We start from the raw sequence: 19,877 nt of genomic DNA, 5'->3' as shown, positions 1-19,877 counted from the left end.
ATTTTAATTTTTTGTAGTTCTTGGGGAAAAGCCTTAAGTATGTTTTTATAAACGTCTACTTTAATTGGTTTGAACATAACAAAATTTTTTAAACACATTTCAAAATATTTTCTGAAGAGAAGTTCTCTCTTCTCAGAAGATTTAAGCAGTAAAAATCATATGGATTCCCACCATAGAAAAAAATGAGTAACATATCAAAAGTTCAAATTTCATCAGTTTCTACAGAGAAAAGAAGGGAACTGTCACAATTAACAAAGGCTGATGATCCTATATGAAATAAATGAATTGTTGACCTTTTGGATAACTTTTGTAAAGAAAACTGTCAGTGTCTGGCATGTAGTAAACACTTAAGGAGAGTCATCGTTATTAGTATAAAATTATTACTTACACCTAAAGCCTACTTAAAATGTATTTCACTATCTGAATATAGCCTTAGCTGTCCATTGTATCCTAGATACTTTTCCTAAAACAAATCCAGGTAACCATCTCCTCCTTCCCTCATTCACAAAAAGGGAAGTCACCATGAATGTGCACTTATCCCTAGGAAAAAAAGTGGGATGAAGAGAAACAATTTTTTAATATATTTTACAGATTATGTGCTTGCTATTTGACATAGAGCTAATATCCCTTAAGCAAACTCATTTCCAAATAGAATAGCTTTGACTTTCTCAGAGGAAAATTTTATCAGTTAAGAGTTTAAGAAAAAGAATTCTTAAGAAATGTGTGCATAGCATGTAACAACCTTGATCGGGCCCTTTGCATGATAACATTCTCCAAATTTCTCCCTGGCATGTTTTTAAGCCATTCTTCTATCACAGCTCCTAATCACATTAAAAAACTGACAAACCAAAGCTGGTTAATGGTAATGACAAAGACACATCAACAACTATACAACATGTGACAATATTATTTCACAAGGATGTGGAAAATACAGTATGAGAAAACTGACTTACTTGATCTTTGTAACTGTTTTTCTGTCCATTACGTTTTCTAAGCTTATGAAATAGATCCTTTGATTCATTTCCTGGTCCCTGGGGAAAATGTTTAACCTACTGTTCCTGGGAAATTTAAGATTGACTGCCAAATCATATTTATGTTTCCTTCGTCAAAAACATGGCCCCAGAGTGATGTTTAAAATTAGGAATAAAAAAATACAACTCTTCATCCGGGAAATAACCAATAACTTATTTTCTTAAGCACAGAATAGGAAAAAGTTTGCTTAATTGCCTTACCACATCTCTCTGGTGCAAGGGGTAAGTTTTATTTCATGATGTCTTTCTTGTCTGAGGGATTTATGCAGTAATTCCGTGTATGTCATTTCATTTTATAGACACGGAGATGCCATAGAGTAATTGGGGTTTTCAAAGGAATGATTGTTTTTCTGGAATAGATAAAAGACCACTCGGGAAAATACAGATTAAAGCAGAGTATGCGGTGAGGGTCATGATGGTGTATTTTTCAAATACAAATGGAGAACGTGGAAACATCTATTACCAGTAGTGTTCCGGGAACGTATCTTCAAAATAGGAAGAATTTACTTCACTTGAAAATACTAATCGCAGGTGTATCTGGAATCCAATGAATGGTTCAAGGAGGTGTCTCAGGAGGCATTAGTATGCTTTACTTCCCCCTCTTGTTAGCTATTATTACAGCTTCTCTTATTGCTATAACTTTCTTAATGTTCTCACAAAACCGCAGTATGTAATTTCTTAGACATAATATTGGATATTAATACTATAGCAAATTTGGCTATGTGGGCCACACATTTATTCAAAAGATCTCATTCTTTATCATTCCCCAGACTACTCCTCATTCTCAAGTTCACTTTCATATTGATATAATGTTAGGTAGTCTTGACTATCAATTGCTAAACAACTTTTTCCTCTTTCTGGATAGATTCATGCAAATACACAAGTGAATTAACAAAGCCTGGTGAATTAGCTACAAACATTTCATCAACCCTCTAAGCCACATTGGATGTGTAGTCTTAGCCTAAGATAAAAGATAAATTCTTCTGGAGGTACTAAAATGTCTAGGTCCTTATAAATACACATTTGAGATTGAGAGAAGGGACCCTTCGGTAATATGCATGTCTGAAGTTCTTAAGCAACTATCCATTAAAACAAGGAAACAAAAAAGAAAAACTCTGGGGCAGGGATGGAAAAAGAAATGTCTAGAACTGGGGCGCCTGGGTGGCTCAGTCGTTAAGCATCTGCCTTCCGCTCAGGTCATGATCCCAGGGTGCTGGGATGGAGCCCTGCATTGGGCTCCCTGCTCAGCGGGAAGCCTGCTTCTTCCTCTCCCACTCCCCTTGCTTGTGTTCCCTCTCTCGCTGTGTCTCTCTCTGTCAAATAAATAAAATCTTTAAAAATTAAAAATTAAAAAAAAAAAAAAGAAATGTCTAGAGCTTATCTCTTTGTAAAAAGATTCCTAAGTTACACCCGTCAAAAAGGTCCTCTCAACTTTGTTTTGATCTATTTCTTAAACATTATGAGACACTTTGTGATAGTGATGTGTGGACTTTTCAGTTGCATCCTTGCTATTAACCTTGCCTGTTTTGGAAGTGGTAAGTCTAATGCAGGTAAGTTCTTTTTAAAATTTAATTCATAGATCAGCAATCATTGACCATCTGGAATCACACATGGGTATGACCTAGGCTAGAGCTTTTGTGTGTGTTGTAGCTGGGAGGAAAGTTATCTCCAAATTCTTTCATTTAAAGGGCCTGAAGGAGGTGGGGACAGAGAGGACGATCACCTACAATTTATCACTGTGGGTCAGTTATTCCCAGGCGAAATGCAACTTTGATATTATAACTAGTTGCTAAATGAAGTTCATTCTAGATCAGTACTTTTTTCTTTTTGCAAAAAAATGAAGTCTACATGAGACCAGATGAAGTCTGACAATGCAGTGCATCCCCAACAATACACTGATAATTAAACATTTATGCACCATTCATAAGACAGGATTTTGACTTTGACCATGGTTCACAGTGCTAGGTAGACTACTATAGAAGTTTAAAAAACAAAACAAAAGGACAACAAAACAGAGGTTGAACAATGAAAGCAAAGAAGATACATACTAAATGGTTCTTTTTATAAAAGATTGCTTTCTGTATGAATGAACGGTACATTTGACATAATTTTGTACAATGGAACATGGGCGTTTTGACAGCAAAGGATGGAGATCTCGTGATGCAGGTGAAATGATAAGCAAAGGGTACTGGAAATTCTGCTTTACAGCGTCACCAGCTGTTTCTCACCTTACTCCAGGGTGCCTTGTGGCTCCCCGAGGCCTAAAGGTCCCTCTGAGCTTCACAGTGCTCCCCCTTCTCAAGAAGTATCTGTGTATGTTTCAAGAACAGTCAGGAGGAATTATAATCACGCTTTACAGACACTAGAACCGAAGCAAATCATTCTAGTCATGGCTTGGAGAAAAGAAAAATTATTCTCACCTAAGCTCTGCTTTTCCTCATTAGAAAAATGATGTATTTAATTTTAAGATGCATTTCCTGCAAATATCCTGGAATTGAAGGGGTAAGGAAGAAACAAATTTTGTGAGGTTTTAAACTGACCTTGCTTCTTTTTCTTTTTTTTTTTTTACGATTTTATTTATTTATTTGACAGAGAGAGACATAGCAAGAGAAGGAACACAAGCAGGGGGAGTGGGAGAGGGAGAAGCAGGCTTCCCGTGGAGCAGGGAGCCTGATGCAGGGCTCGATCCCAAGACTCTGGGCAGATGCTTGACGACTGAGCCACCCAGGCACCCCAAAACTGACCTTGCTTCTTAAAAAGTATTGGACTACAGGGCGCCTGGGTGGCTCAGTTGTTAAGCCTCTGACTTAGGCTCAGTCATGATCCCAGAGTCCTGGGATGGAGCCCGGAATTGGGCTCCTTGCTCTGCGGGAAACCTGCTTCTCCCTCCCCCACTCCCCCTGCTTGTTTTCCCTCTCTCGCTGTGTCTCTCTCTGTCCTGTAAATAAATAAAATCTTAAAAAAAAAAAAAAGTATTGAACTACATCAGAATACTCACAAAACCTAAAAACCCAATTTTTTTTTAGAAGATATTTATATATTATAGAATCTCAGAGGTGGAAGGGATTTGAGATCTGCAATCAAGCTTCAATGAGGTACAGGAGTTCCTTTTACAACACACCTGATAGGCATTGTAGTGGGGAAAAGCACAGGCTATGAAAACAGATGAACTTGGAGTCAGCTGGTGGGTCTGCCATCTTAGGACTAGCTGTGTGACTTTGGGCAATTTTCTTAACCTCTCTGAGCTCCAGGTTCCTTATCAATTAAGAAAAATGATAATTTTTCTCCAAACAAGGTTGTTATGAGAACTAAATTAAGTACATGTATTAAAGCTCTTAACACCTTTTGTATGTCCAATATATATGTTAATTCCTTCTCCATCTCTTCCCCACACGATTTTTGAAGTTTTAAGTTAAACTGAAATTTACTGTCTTGTAACTTCTGTTCATTACTCCTAACTCTTCTTTTTCATCAATAGACACATTTACTCCCTCATCCACACCATAGTTCCTCAAATATCCAGCTCTCCTATCTCTCGTTGGTCTCTTCTCCCACTGGTAAAAGTACAAACATTCATCTCATATTACGGAACTTCCGACGTCACCGTCCTTTTTGTTTTAGAAATAAACTTTAGTGCGTCAAAGATCTGAAAACAATGGTCCTGTTGGGATCAAAGCTGCTACTCAGTGGGTCTACCTGTTCCTTTGTTCTGTACATTCTTCTAGTATTTAAGCATCCTCTGATTTTGCCTTTTGTCAATCTACCACACCATTTGATCATCATAATGGAATGGCACAGCAAAAACATTGGGATTTTCCCCGGTGAACCTTAAAGTACACGAATTTGGGGGGTTTTTTAGTTTTGAAAATTCTACAATCATATTTATTTTCCTTTTAAAAGGCTAATTAGCATTCAAAGTGCTCCAAAATTCTCCTTTAGCCTAGATCCCAAAATAAAAATGTTTTGATTATGGCCAGAGAGATTTAAGTTAGTTATTAGGAAGGACATTTTTGATCGGAGATAACAGACTGTATTGCCCTACAGCCAAGGGAAGTCATACAGTCCCTTTCCCCAGAGATAAGAAAAAAGGGCCAAGGAACTTTGTACAGTCCCTTCTCTAGATGATAAAATTGTATGATTCTATTCCTAGAGATATTTCTTCTCAGCCTTGATTAGAAGCAGGGGGTCCGATAAAATCACATCTGAAGGCCCTCTTTATTCTCCTATTTAAAAAAAAAATAAAGAAAAAGAACGTTCAGTGCAAATTCGCAAGTTTGAGAATGGCTGCCTGCGAAGCGCTTTGGGAGCGGGAAGAGGGTTTGCTGCCATCTGCTGGAACCCTGAGGTCAAGCCCGCAAGATCCGTGCTTCACTGCCCACTCAGCGCGGACTAGGCCTCCAGAACAGTGGGAAGCAGGTGCCGTTTACAAGTCTGGCTGTGCCTGACTGGACAAACTGGAAAACTATTTACGGGTCTTAAAGAATAAGGTTGACCTAAGTGTTTTGTGTGTTAGAAAAGTGTTTTACAAAGTGCGGTTCACAACCATCAGCATCACCTGGGGGTGTATGTTACAAGAACAAATTCCTGGGCCCCATCCAGACTGACTAAATCAGAATTTTCACCGTGGGGCCAGGAGGGGAGAAAAAAAAAAAGGTCTTAATTTCCTTCTGGGAATAAAAGTTGGAAAACGGTGTGTTAGAACCCCCTGAAGGCAATGGTTGGCTAAAACTGAAGTGCTGTATATAAAGGAAATCTTGTTAGTTGGTATACTGAAGTGTAAAATTAAAATAAAAAATTCTAAGTGATCTATTTTGCTTTGCTTTTTATTTCAACAATAGCACCCACTCTGGGTTGTAACATTTCGCTGGCTGTTTTGTAATGGAGAATTAAAAATCTAGTTAGCTTATTTGGGTTTATATAAAGAATTATAATTGGCACCATCTGATAAGCATTAACAAGTAGTCAGTGGGCCAGACCATCAATTAACTCTTGAGTGTAATATAAAGAAAAAACAACTAGTAATGGAAGGATTGGTGTGACACTTAGCACTTTATTTATATTAGTGCAGCCTAGTCTTTGGTGATCTTGAGCTCTAGAGGACGGTTTTGTGACTATTTCATTACCAATCTGAGACATGTTAGGAGAAAACAGAACTAAGGGGTATGCAATTCAGGAAAAAGATCTAGTTTTTTTACTTTCAAAGAAAAAATGTAATTAAATGGCACAAAAGGAAAACAGAACTAAATCAATTTAAATGTATTTGAAACAAAAGCGATTTGAGATTCAGATAAAATTTTCCGCCTCTCAGCTTGTTTTGATTTTTTTTTTTCTCTTCAAGATTAGTCCCAACTTCTGCTTCTGACTCAGAAAGATTCTAGAGGCACACCAGAAAACCCACAAAAATGCCCTGGGTTTGAAAAGCAGCTGGAATTCTAGGTTCCTCCCTGCGTCAGTCACTCAACTTCTGAGAATTGTTTTTCATCCCTTGCTCTGTGAACTGGGAGTTTGCTCTGTTCAGAGAGAGGGTTCGCTCTGTTTTTGGAAACCGCTCATGCTTCTCAGGCAAGGGGATCAATTACTCTGAAACGGCCAGGTTGCTGACCCTTTGTCCTGGGACAGTGTTGGGGAGGAGGGATAAGAAGAGCTGTCCGCAGCGCCTTCCGAGGTCAGCCAGGTTCTGTCAGAGCCCCAACTGTTGCAGGCCCGAATTGGGGTGGCCTCGGCAATCGGGTGGCCAGCTGTTCCACGTTCTGTGGGATGGGGCCTATTTAAGCTTCAACTATCCTACCAGAACCTTCCTCAGGAGACCAACCACCCAAATTTACAAGCATCCCCCCACATAAGAGTTCTCTGTACATTGCAAGGGCACCACACTTGTTTCATTTAACATTGATACTTTGAATTGAATGCAGTCCCTTTCTAGCGGAGTCTCAAAGCTGATGTTAAGGTTTTCGGTTTTTTGTTTTGTTTTTTTTTTTTAATATTGTAACATCTCTTCGAATCCTGGTCTCATTTTGTATACCATTACAACAACGCCAGGACAATAGATGAAGACAAAGAAGAAAAAAATTGTCCAACAGGCTGAAGAGAGAGGAACATAGACATATAAAGGTTCAGTAAGAAGAAAACAGAAGACATAACACCTTCTCAGTACAAGCCTCTTGAGAAGAGATTGCTTGTGTCGGTAGATGTATACAGACACCGTTTCTGCTTTTTCTAGTTTAGTTGTGTTCGATCCCTAAAACTGGGATGCACATTAACAGAAAAAAACAAAAGAACTTGTCTAATGGTTGTGTGTGTGTTTTCCTCCTTGGAAGTTTTTGAAATAGTAGCTACTGTTTGTTAAGTGGCCTTTGCAGTAACACTGGTAGCTAATACTTGTTGAACGCTTTCAATTTGCCAGGCACCGTTCTATGCCCCTAACACTGTGGATTCATTTAACCTGCACAACCTGTGATGTGCACCCAGTACTGTCTCCATGTCACAGGGAGGGACACTGATGCTCAAAAAGGCGGAAGCATCTGCCTAGAGTCTCCTAACAAGCGGAGGCGGGCCTGGATGCAGTTGCGGGCACCTAGGCCCAGGGCCACACGTACCCACTACAGAATGTGCCTCTGGACATTTGGGGTTGCGTGTGTGGTGAATTTCACTTAAGAAATGGTTCTTGCCATTTGCAACGACGTGGATGGAACTGGAGGGTATTATGCTGAGGGAAATAAGTCAATCAGAGAAAGACATGTATCATATGATCTCACTGATATGAGGAATTCTTAATCTCAGGAAACAAACTGAGGGTTGCTGCAGTGGTGGGGGTTGGGAGGGATGGGGTGACTGGGTGATGGACACTGGGGAGGGTATGTGCTATGGTGAGTGCTGTGAATTGTGTAAGACTGATGAATCACAGACCTGAAACAAATAATACATTATATGTTAAAAAAAAAAGAAGATAGTAGGAAGGGAAAAATGAAGGGGGCGAAATTGGAGGGGGAGACGAACCATGAGAGACGATGGACTCTGAGAAACAAAGTGAGGGTTCTAGAGGGGAGGGGGTGGGGTGATGGGTTAGCCTGGTGATGGGTATTAAAGAGGGCACGTTCTGCATGGAGCACTGGGTGTTATACACAAACAATGAGTCATGGAACACTACATCAAAAACTAATGATGTAATGTATGGTGACTAACATAACATAAAAAAAAAGGAAATGGTTACCTTTTTCATCCCCTAAACCAAATCATGACTTTTTAAATTTAAAAAAGGGGGGTGGGAATATTTTTCTGCATATTGTTTTTAAAATTTGAGAGATTTCTCTTCATCACTATTCTTTTTTCCCTTAATTTACCTGGTGTAAATGAGCACAACCCTAGTAGTAATATACAATGCTAGTTGGCTGGAAGTGGGTGTTCGAGGAGGTTGGTCTAGTGCAAATTCTGTTCAATGGTAACTAGCAAAATGTTAGGCTTCCCCCCTACAATGTATTGAGTTATAAGCAAATAGGCTGACAGAAATAAAACTACAGCTTTTCTTCTCCCCTTGTACCTGTTTACAAGTGTCTATCATTTGGGGCTACCAAACTCTAAGAAATCTTTTTAATATTTCTTACTTTAATTTAGAAGATTTATTTTTTTTTTAAAGATTTTATTTATTTATTTGACAGAGAGATAGTGACAGCAGGAACACAAGCAGGGGGAGTGGGAGAGGGAGAAGCAGGCTTCCCTCCGAGCAGGGAGCCCGATGTGAGGTCCGATCCCAGGACTCTGGGATCATGACCTGAGCTGAAGGCAGACGCTCAACGACTGAGCCACCCAGGCGTCCCATAATTTAGAAGATTTAAAGTAACTTTTGAGTTATTTCTAAGACAGGTAAAGCTTATCGCTCTGATGCCACAATTCTTTTCATCTGTGACCTTTGTCTTGCGATCAAGAGAGGTAATGTAGCCTTGTGGTTAGTGAATGGCTCTGGTGCTTGACTGTCAGGTCTTGAGCCTTATCCCCACCTCCTTAGATAAGTTCCTTAACTTTTCTTTACCTCAGTTTCTCATCTGTAAAATGGGATGATCATAATATCTACTTTATAGTCATTTTGTGATGACTAAAAAAGTCAATGTTTGTTAAGTATCTAGAATGGCAGCTAGCATATATCTAGCATATAGTAAGCCCTCATAATTATCACCTTAATTAGTGGCTCTATGATTTTTAAATTAAGGCAGTGGAGCCCTGCAAATATAATGAGGGGTTTTTTACGGTGAACTTAGAAGTTCATGTCTTCTCTCCTTGAAGTTAGTGATGGGAATGTTCAAACCCCTGTCTAGAATCCCTTACACCAGCTCCTCAGGAGATGTTTTCAAAATAACAATGAGACATAGTTGAAGAAAAAAAAAAAAAAAGCTACTGGAAAAAACATAAGGTGTAAAACTGTCCTTGCTGGGAAGTCTTTGACAGAAGTAACTGTTGAGAAATCTTCCACTGAGGACACAGTGGCTGGGAAGTTTTGCTGCCTCATGCATATCCAGGAGAGACTTAATGGAATGCTAAGATTCCAGTGACAACTATATTTTAGATTTGAAACACTGAAAGTTTGTGACTCTCTCATTATTATTCTGTTTAGAATTATTCTTATTGAAATGTCTTAAGTTATTATGGGTTTAGTAACAAGCCAAGCTGGGTACGGTTTCACTATTTAATAAGAATATAACCTGAATTACATGTAGTCAGAATGGCATGAAGCCTAGGAGAACACTTCCTTTTATGTAGAGACTCCGATTTTACTTTATTTTTTTAAGTGACATTCCTCCCCAATCTCAGCCCATAAGTATCACCTATTCATCCTAAAATAAGAAAATAAGAGAATTTGGGTAACTAGTACAAAAGCACTGTCAAATTCACCTTTTTTACTTATAAGACAGATGCTTCTTTCTCAGAGACTGGTTTTCATTTCCAACATACTATCAAAGCATCTGAGTTTATGTGCAATCTTCTGAAAGTAAGGGGGGGTCTTTCTAATGTCATTCAACAGGTCAAAGTCACCTATAAAGCCCATACAGAGTAGGCTCTTGCTAAATAGTTTGGGGAACACACAATTAACAGGTCTCAGGGAGTGGTATTTTGGGGTCTAATGAGACTGTGGAAACCATGCAGTACGGAAGGGAGGGTCCAGCGTGGATGTCAGACAAAGGTCTCGTTCCAAACCTATCCTACGACTTAAAAGCTTAATGACTGTCGGACAAGTTGTTTAGCCTCTCCGAGCTTCAGACACCTCACTTGTAAACTGGGAATAATACCTTCCTTTCAGCATCATTCTGAAGAGTAAATGAATTCGCAGTATAATCAGTTAGGAGTGCAAGTCCACATTGAATACAGAGTCCACTAATGAACACTGTGTGATCTTCGGCAAGTTATTTAGCCTATTCGTGCCTCTGAATCCCAACTATAATTTGTCAACTGGGGATAATGATAGTAGCTATTCCATAAGGACTACTGATTAAAAGACATAATCTGTGGTGATCACGTATGGGAACGGAGGGAGGTGTGGCTGAAATGGGTGAAGGATGTCAGAAGGTACAAACTTCCAGTTTTACGATAAATTAAGTCTGGAGAATACAATGTAGAGCATGGTGACTATAGTTAATAATGCTATATTGTATATATGAAAGTTGCTAAGAAAGTAGATCTTAAAAATTCTCATGACAAGAAGAAAAATTTGTAACTGTGTGGTGATGGATGTTAACTACGCTTATCGTGGTGATCATTTCACAATAAATACAAATATCAAATCCTTATGTTATACACCTGAAATTCATATAATGTTACATGTGGATTATATCGCAATAAAAGAAAAGAGATAATCTATGAAAGATACTTGGCACAACTCAGGGCCCCAAATTTGTGTTCAGTTAATGTTAGCTATTGCTATAACTTATGGGAAATATTTAACACATAGTAGAAAGGTAATACATGAACCCCTCCCCCCCAGCCTCCTGCCTTTTCCTCGGGCCTCACGAGGTTGTTTGAATGGCTGCCCAGCTTCCCTCTCCAGACATGTAATCCTGCACTGGATCATAATACTTGACTCGAGGACTTTGGGTGGTTTTGAAAACAGATTACTGCATCAAGTAAGGATATCAAAGATTCCCTGACTTCTAAACTGTCTGCTGAAGAACAAAATACTTTGCTGTTTGATATTTATTCCCAAGAAGAAAAATTTTCTCAGTTTATTCCTAGATTGCACACTACTTCTCAACTCAGAGCTAGCTGCAATCCTTTGTTTTTTGGTTTTGTTTTGTTTTTCCATGAATGAATCATTAATAGTTATCAAGGAGCTCAAGAAGTAGAGGCTGTGAAAGCAGGATTCCTCCATGGCACATATGAATGTTATTATTCTGGGTATTATTAGTGTTATCAGGTAGAGGAAGGAAGGTAGGCTGGAAAGTAGGTCCTTGGGACCACTTTTATTAGGGACCCTGAATGTATATTTCACCAGTCAAAAAACACACATAATTTAGATAAACATGCCAAGAATGAGGTAACAGGGGTAAAAGAAATTCTATGTATCAATAACAAAAAATGACTTAAACTATAGGACCCCATAATAAGCCTAACTTTCTTTTTGAGATATACTTTATTAGCTAGCAAACCTTATATAAAATCAGGAGTCGGAGAAATGTCTGACAGGATTTGATATTTTCAAATTAAATTTTTTCTTCACTCAATTGCCTCTGAGCAATAAGCTCTGTGATTTCCAAGTGCCAAGAGGTAATTTAGTGTACAGATATACATACCATAGAAACATATTAATTTTCTGAAAATTTAATAAACTGGCTGTACCTGATAATGTTAAGGAAAGAATAAGTCTGATTTGGGGGGCTCTTCCAGAAGACTGATTTTTATTGGCTTGCTGCTCCATAGGATAGACTATAATTTTCATACTTTTCTTTTTTCTTTTTTTTTTTAACCGTAGAGGAAGAAAAGGAGACTGGCCTCTTTTAGTGATTTTGCCTGGTGTTTGGGTCCTGTGGGAATTTGTGAGTTTGCTTTATGGCCTTTGGCCAACCCTGGTGGGAAGTCTAGAGAAGAATTCAATTCTGCTTTTTCCCAGAATACTTGTTGACGAACTTAGTAGCACTGAAGTGTTGCATGAGTCTTTGTGTCCCCCAGAGTCCAGTGATAAGGGGACATGAGACCAGTGAGGGTCAGTGTGTCTGGGAATATAATGTTGGTTCTTAGAATTTATATATTTTTCTCATGAACTCTTAGCAATCTTTAAAACAAACTCAACAACTCTGATTTTAGGAGGGAATGAGCACCCTCGCTGCCCACTGCTTCCCTTTGAAGCATTTTAAGCATTTAGCTTTTCAGAAAACAATCACTTCTTGTTGATAACCATGACTTCAAATAGCCTTCCTGCTGGGCCGGTTGTGACTCATAAAACAGCAGTGGATTTCAGGAACTCACCCTTAGAATACGGGTGCTTGCGGCTTCTCAACTTTATAACTGGATAAAATGATACACAGCAAGGGCTTTTGCCTGAAAGGATAAATCCACCCTCAGACACTAACAGTCCTGTGTCTTCTTGGGCTCTTAAGAGGCTGAAAGTGCCAAAAGAGTGTCAGTGTTTGATATGCCTGTCAGCAGCACAACGACCTTCAAAGTTCTTTAACCTAGTAGCTGTAAATAGGACAGTGGTCCCAAGTTTGCTTTAAACGTAGATCATTTGTTTTTGACATCTCAGATGTGACTCTCACTGCCAAGCTAGAATTCAGGCTGTGTGATAATACTGAGCTGCCCTATGAAGAAGCCCTCTTCTAGAAAGGGGTTGGCACGATCTAGAAGAATTAAAGAACCCTGGCTTGCTTGAAAGAACTATGTGTAACTCGGATCGGTTTTCCTATAGTTAAATGAGTTGCTTCTTGTGCAGATTAAATGAGATACATGTTACCATTAACAATCATGCTAGATATATTTTGAAGTACAAACTTTTACATGCTCCAGAATGACAACCCAAATGTGTCTTATAAAATACATTCCTAAAAACTTATGCTTTATGCTACCAATGAATAGTCAAAATGCAGAAACAGTGTGATTCTTCCTCTCTCAAAACAGAATGTGTTTTTATCGAAATATTAGAAACAATATCATAAATGTTTTAAGATTGAAGTGTCAATGCTCAGATTCCCAGTCTTACCAGTTCTGTGATTCAGTCTATTCTCCTACAAGACTGAGAGGCTTATGCTGTGTTTCGATTTACATACGCCTCTCTTCCTAGAATATCTAGTGTTGTGCACATTCATCATGGCACAACGGTCCAGGAAGAGAGGTTTGAGACATTGTTAAGGGGAAACTCACAGGAAAAAAATGGCATGAGATCCTGCAGCAAGTCAGTGACTGTGACTACATTTTCTTTTATATGCGAGTGCCTGTAAACCATGCAGTGGATTCCTTGGGATAAGGTACATAAGGCCCCGAACATAACACAGGCCCTCAGTAAATGATCATTGCTATGGTGTTGATGATGAAAACTTGACTTCACAGGTGCTCTGCCTAGAAACTAAGCTGACAAAGGACAAGGGAAAAGGCAAGGTGCTAAAACTAAACCAAACCTGCCTCCTCATACCCCACAACCAACCAAACATCTGCTACCACAACAAAGCAAACAATACCCAGATTGCAAAGGGTGCCCCGTGGGCGGGAAGCTGAGGTCATGAGTTCTAAGTCTCCCACCTGCCACACTGACATCATTCCCATAACTCCAACCTGAAAGGTGGTACATACAGCTTATTCTGCATGCAAGTTCCCAGGAGGCTCTCTGGTTGAGGAGAAGAGGCAAAGGGAATCCCTCTTACTCCAGGGAGCTGGCTTGGGCCTTTTCTTTCCCACTCCCCCAGCCTCACGGTGTGGTTACACTCCATCACAGATATAGTTTGGGAGGATTCCACCCCTCCTCCATAATGTAGGACCATACGATTCAAGATGAGACCTATGCTTCTAGTTCCCGGTTGAGGTTGTGGATGCTTTGATTGCATGCCTGGCATGTTTCTTAGAAGCATTTTTGGGCACCCTATGACACTCCCAGTTATGCTAGTGGTGTGTTTAGTCATCAACTCCAAATAGTGGCTCTGCTAAGATTGCCACCTGTCCTACAGGAAATGGACTGAAAACACTTCTCATTCCTACATACCACAAACCCCTGGACAACTGGGAATATTTGTGGGTCATTACTAGCCCAGGCTACATTTGAACTGGTGATCTCAAATTAACTACGCTGTGTTCCATGATCTTTCCTCTACTTCATACTTCATTCTTTAAATGCTATGTCAAGAATGCAAAGTTATAAAAATGATCTCCTTTCCTGCTTCACCTTGTGAAACCTTTTTTGTTGTCCTATTAAAAAAGAATGCAAAATGCACAGCATTTAACAGACTTCCTTTGCAGGGAGCAAGTAATCCAAACAATAGTGTTATATAATGGATAGATTGCTTTTTCCTTTACCCTGTATTAATCTTCCTAATTGATTTCCAAAAAAGGCAAATGAGGGACCTAGCTGCATCCTGTGGTTGTAACCTCTAGGTAAACTGCCACCAAAAGGCAATGGAAGATTTTCCAGAAAAAAAGCAAAAGAAACAGCTCCATTGTCCTGTAGCTGACTTAATTCTTTTTGTGTGTTCTGTCGTAGAGTTTTACAATGTACAGACAAATGAATACGCTCACAAAAGGAAATTCAGAGGTTTGGGGGAGCAACAGAAGAGAAATATCAGCGAAACGACTTAGGTCAGAACAGTCCTACAGGGAAGATTATTTTTAAAAATATGTACATTAAACAGATAAAGAAGGAAGTGATATTTTAATAGGATAGTGAAAAATAGCAGGTTGACAGTGATAGCAGTAAAAGAACAGGAATACAGACATTTTCAGAGGATTAAAATGGTACCATGTACCCTCAAAGCCGGCAAGTTTTTATAAGAGGTCTCTAAGCATATCTCCTGTATTGAGTAGATGGTTTTCCTCGGAGCTGTCAAAAACGCTTTGTGGCTCTCTACATTAATTCCTGTTGAATATTTTCCATGGTTGGTCAGACTTGGACTTAAAATAGATATGAGGAAGGTCTTCAGGTTTACCGTCAGTAACATTATTAACTTCATAGGCAGCTGGATGATGGCATGGTGTGTGACCAATCCAAATTTACAAGGTAACCTTGCCTGAATCCTCCTGGTCCATCAAGTATAAATTACAAAGTGAAGGTACGAGAATAGAATTGCAAGGAACAGTGGGAGAAGCAGGGGCCAGAAAGCAAAACAAACACAAGGAAAACAATCTGTGAGGTCACTCAGAAGTGATGCTAATCATTGTGTGTTCTCACCCTACGGCCTCCGCACACATGGGGTTCCTCGTACTTCACAATCAGCCCCTGTAGTCGTAACCCTTCATGCCTCAATCGTGTGCTTTCCCAAGGGAAAAGAATAGTCCTATGTACCTTTATCTGCAGCCTGCTCACCCTCTTTCACGTTATTCCTCTATACTGTACTCTACCACTTGCCTCGGCTGAAGAACACAAACTTACACTTTCATGCGCAATTGGTGATACACTCACTTTGTTTCTTAATCAACTGGGAAGAGAAGATGGAAATCCGTCTCTAAGGATAATTATCCTTCTTGCCCTATCTCATTTACTTTAAGGAAGTCTTCTGAAATGAGTTAATACATAGAAAACCTAATACATGATAAGTGCTCAGTAATCACTGACCCCCCTGTTCCTCACCCTTCTGATTAAACTATGTACATTTCAACAATCCCCAGAGCACCTCCTCTGCAACATCCAACAGGTGGCTGAGGTTGACAGACCAGAGCTGATCCCTGTCCTCAATAAATTTCTTATCCCTTACCACTAACATTAGAGATAAAGCACTACCTAAAAAGGAAATCTCCGTCAATACGTGTTATATTTTCACTACCTTTGACCCTTTTCACCATAGAAGCAGAGCTGTTATGCTACGTAAAGCTGTGTGCAATGTCTGCTAACACCGATCACTGTCTTTCTTGTGACTAAAGCATAAATCCTAAGCATCCTGCTTACTTAATATAATGGCACATGTCTATTTTGGGGTGCTCCCATATTTTTTAAGTGTGCAAAGGAGATAAATGTGTTTTAAGTCAATCTGAGTTAGATTTTTGACCCATTAAAAATAGTATGCTCCTTGGACCCAGATTGGGAAGTGACATCTGAAATTAAGTAAGTTGAGGACTTGCTAGGCATTCTTGGGGACTCAAGTAACACTGCAAACAACTTGTTTCAAGCAAAGTGGACACTCAGCTTCGGCTATAAGATTACTCTTCCGCGATAGATGGTTTCCACACCTGAACTGGGACACCACTTTTCTTGGCTGAGAACTTCGGCCTCGGTGCCACAAAGTAAGTCGTAGCGGCTGATTCTTGCTTGGGAGAGGTGGTAATGCCCACGGGCACTGGGGATGCGCTCACCGGTGAGGTGGCCTCTGCAAAGAACGCAGGCGGAGAGCTGTATGCGGGCACCGAGTACACAGAGGAGGCCTGCGCGGTAGTGGGCGAGGCAGCGTTCACCGGCCGGGGAGGACGAGCTTGCTTCATGGCCGGCACTGGACTGACCTTGGCGGACGACTTCTGGAGGGGGCCATCCTTTGCATCTGGAGGTTGGAAAGTAAACAAGGATGCGTTTAGCTGATACGGTTGGTGCTTCATGACGTCCAAAGCATTGAGGGGTTTTTTGCCCTTTTTCTTGCTTGTCTTGGAGGCCTGTGGGGCTGGAGACTGAGACTTGAGAGCAGCCAGAGGGTAGGAGGGGGAGTGGATAGGATTGTAGGCCACAGGAGGAGGCGCGCGGACGTTGGAGGAGTACTTCCAGCCGGCCGGCAGGGACGGAGTGGGAGACTGGGCGCGAGCAGCATGGGCCTGCACCGTGTCTGAATCGACCACATACTTCTCCATCCTCGACTGCCTTTTTGCAAAGAGCTGGGCTCCTTTCCCACTCATTCCTGGAAGCTCATTGGATGGTCCCGCTGCACCAGCGTGAGCAGCGTTCACCGTTGCTGTGGGAGCCGCTGGCTTAGGCGTGTAGTTGGGACTGGCTACTGCTGGTTGTGGTCCTTTGAAGGGACCAGCCAGGGTCAGAGCGCTCGCGGGCCGGGCAGGAGCGTGGGCAGGCTGGGCTATTTTGATGGAGGAGACACGGGTGCCCTGCGACGGGTTGGACGTGGGGAAGGCAGGAGGCTGGGTCGGAGGCACGCCTGGGGACCAGACCGGAGACATTGGAGTTCCTGGTTGGGAGGACGAGGACTTGACTGCGGGTTTCGGAGCAACAGGAGGCGGAGTCTTTTGTTTTGCCGAGGAGCTCTGCATGAAATTACAAGCCTCTGCTCCTAAACTGAGGTAGTCTTCTTCGGGTCCGGAATCGACTCCGGCTCCAGCGCCCTTTTTGCCTTCCGAATTTTGAAGAAGTGACAAGAGTTCGGGATTTGGGCTTACTTTGGGCTCTTTAAAAGTGAACATGGGCTTCGTCGTGCTTCTCCTTTTGGCCTCCTGCAATATTCCTGTTCTTTTTGCGGGCACAGCGATCCTTTCATCCCGGGAGGCTATTCGCTCAGATGAGTCGTAAAAGGCTGGCTGGGACCAGGGGGCAGGCTGGGACCACGGAGGAGGCTGTGCCGGGCCAGCTACCGGACTTGATACCGCTCTGGAGAAGGCTTCAGGTGGAGGTGTGACTGCAGAATAAGGTGGAGGCGCCGGGAAGTCCGCCATGGGACTTGCCATGTTTCGGGTTGGGGAGAAGGGGGTCGCTGGCTGGTTCACAGACCCCGGGAAGGGTTTGGCTGTTCTGTTCATAGGGATCATCCTCTGGCCCTCTGCTGTTTCGGACAGCCCACTGAAGCCATTCTGTTGGGGCACATGGCCATGACCATGGCTCACCTCGATGTAGCTTCTGCTCACAGAGCTCTGCACTCTTACAGATTCTTCGTCCTTCCTTTGGTAAGAAGCCATGGTTCTCAGGCCCTCCGACTGTGCAGCATCGGGGTCTCTGCTTGGCACTCCACCCACCCTCTCCTCCTCTTTTTGGGCTGCGATCTGATCCATTCGCTCCCTCCTCTTGGCAAACATGAGGGCGCCCTTGCCTGAGGTGTCTGGCAACATCTCCATCCTGTCGCCTCTGTTCAGTTTCTTCTCGATGTCCACTAGTCCGGAATCCCAGTCAAAGTTCACAACTTGTGCGCTGTCGTCAATGTCAGACAATAACTCTTCATCCACCTCTGATTCACTCGTGCCCAGAAAGGCTACTTCACAGGTATCCTCTTTGTCACCTCCTTCCTCCTCGTCTGCCTCGCGCTCTAGTTCGCCAGTGCCGTAGCTGACTAGGGTGTATTTCTTGGCCCGCCTACGACGCTTCTTAAACATCAACACCCCCTTGGAGTTGGGGTTGGGGGCATCTGTAAGAAGGAGGGCAATGCTTTTGCATTTAGATTTTGCTTCTTTCACCTGCTTTTCTGATAGGCTTTCACTCCTCCTGAGCCCTAGGGAAAGTACAAAAATTAAATTGAGTTGATGAATTCCAAGAAGACCTCATAGCAACCCAGAAATCAACTCTCCTGGGGGAAAGTAAATATGGAAAAAACATGCTTACAATTGGCCGCTGAATTTTGAAGCAATCTAACTCATTTCTCTTTCTTGTTTCTTTTATTTTTTTTTTTTAGATTTTTTTTTTTTTTTTTTTTTTTTTATTTGACAGAGAGAAACACAGCGAGAGAGGGAACACAAGCAGGGGGAGTGGGAGAGGGAGAAGCAGGCTTCCTGCAGAGCAGGGAGCCCGATGCGGGGCTCGATCCCAGGACCCTGGGATCATGACCTGAGCCGAAGGCAGACGCTTAACGACTGAGCCACCCAGGCGCCCCACTTTCTTGTTTCTTTTAAAATGTATACTTTTATGATGGTATACAATGAAATATATAACTGCACAACGGTCTGTTTCACTCACTCATATAAATACATCTTTATGTATGGTGATTAGAATATATGCAGTATATGGATCTTTCTACTTTGACAATAAATGTTGGCTACTAAAAGTCAATAGGATATAATCAAAACTAAAAAGGAGACAATTTAAGGACATAATATAGTCTGAAAAACAAGGTAAGACATACCTTGTACTTCCGTATTTAAAAAATAAAATGTCAATATAAAACTGTCTCCAAGCATTTTTTAAAAGTGGGAGTGGGGAGGGCAAGAAACTGTTATTTCAAAGTGTTTCAGCGTAATGAATTTAAATATTTAAGTTTTCTTCTTCTTTTTCTTCTTTTTTTTTTAAACTCTGACATCTCCCCAGAGTCCTTGTATTCATGGTGACTGGATTAATATAAATTCAAAAAACTGAATGAATAATAATTGAAGGCACTGAATCAATAATTGCTAATGATTTGGAACACGGGATCATTGTGAATACATGTAAGAAATTCAAGCTACTAAAGCTGTCTAGATAAATTTGTTTGAAATGGATTGCTATTTTGGAAATATAACACTGCTTCAGTCGCAGCAAGAATAAGCATAAATCTTAAGGAAATTTAAAAATTATGTGACTAGTGACCCTCTTAATTGTGGGTAAAAGCTGATGCAGAAATTCAGTCATTTAAAACGAGAGTTTGACAGTTTTAAAGTAACAACATTTATATTTAAATTTTTTATTTTCTCATGACTGTTATACAAAATAAATTGGTGGCAAACTAATGTATAGCATCAGTTAATTGTCATCATGTATTTAACGATAACGAGCATGATTCACAAGCAAGTTTAGAATTCTTCAAAATAGTTCAGTGGAAATTTCAGAAAAACTTTTTG

At 40.9% G+C, this 19,877-nt stretch overlaps 1 protein-coding gene across 3 annotated transcripts in view; it reads right to left on the bottom strand.

Moving 5' to 3' along the window:
* Window positions 1-19,877, bottom strand: part of SYNPO2 (synaptopodin 2) — a 166,128-nt gene that overhangs the window by 13,242 nt on the left and 133,009 nt on the right. The window contains exons 4-6 of one of the 3 annotated variants that reach the window (XM_036091771.2): window positions 16,375-18,559; window positions 13,417-13,424; window positions 9,695-11,488 (exon numbers count right to left, since the gene is read on the bottom strand). The exons of 1 other annotated variant lie outside the window; for it this stretch is intronic. In XM_036091771.2, the coding sequence (XP_035947664.2) occupies window positions 11,427-11,488; window positions 13,417-13,424; window positions 16,375-18,559 (2,255 nt within the window). In that variant the 3' untranslated portion in view covers window positions 9,695-11,426. Of the gene's footprint in view, window positions 1-9,694; window positions 11,489-13,416; window positions 13,425-16,374; window positions 18,560-19,877 lie in introns of those variants that run through there. One more of the 3 variants, XM_078069181.1, reaches the window with a different exon arrangement.

The sequence above is a fragment of the Halichoerus grypus genome, chromosome 3 (assembly GCF_964656455.1).
Source record: "Halichoerus grypus chromosome 3, mHalGry1.hap1.1, whole genome shotgun sequence".
In the NCBI taxonomy this organism is placed as follows: Eukaryota; Metazoa; Chordata; class Mammalia; order Carnivora; family Phocidae; genus Halichoerus; species Halichoerus grypus.
This window is presented reverse-complemented; position numbering and strand designations above follow the sequence as displayed.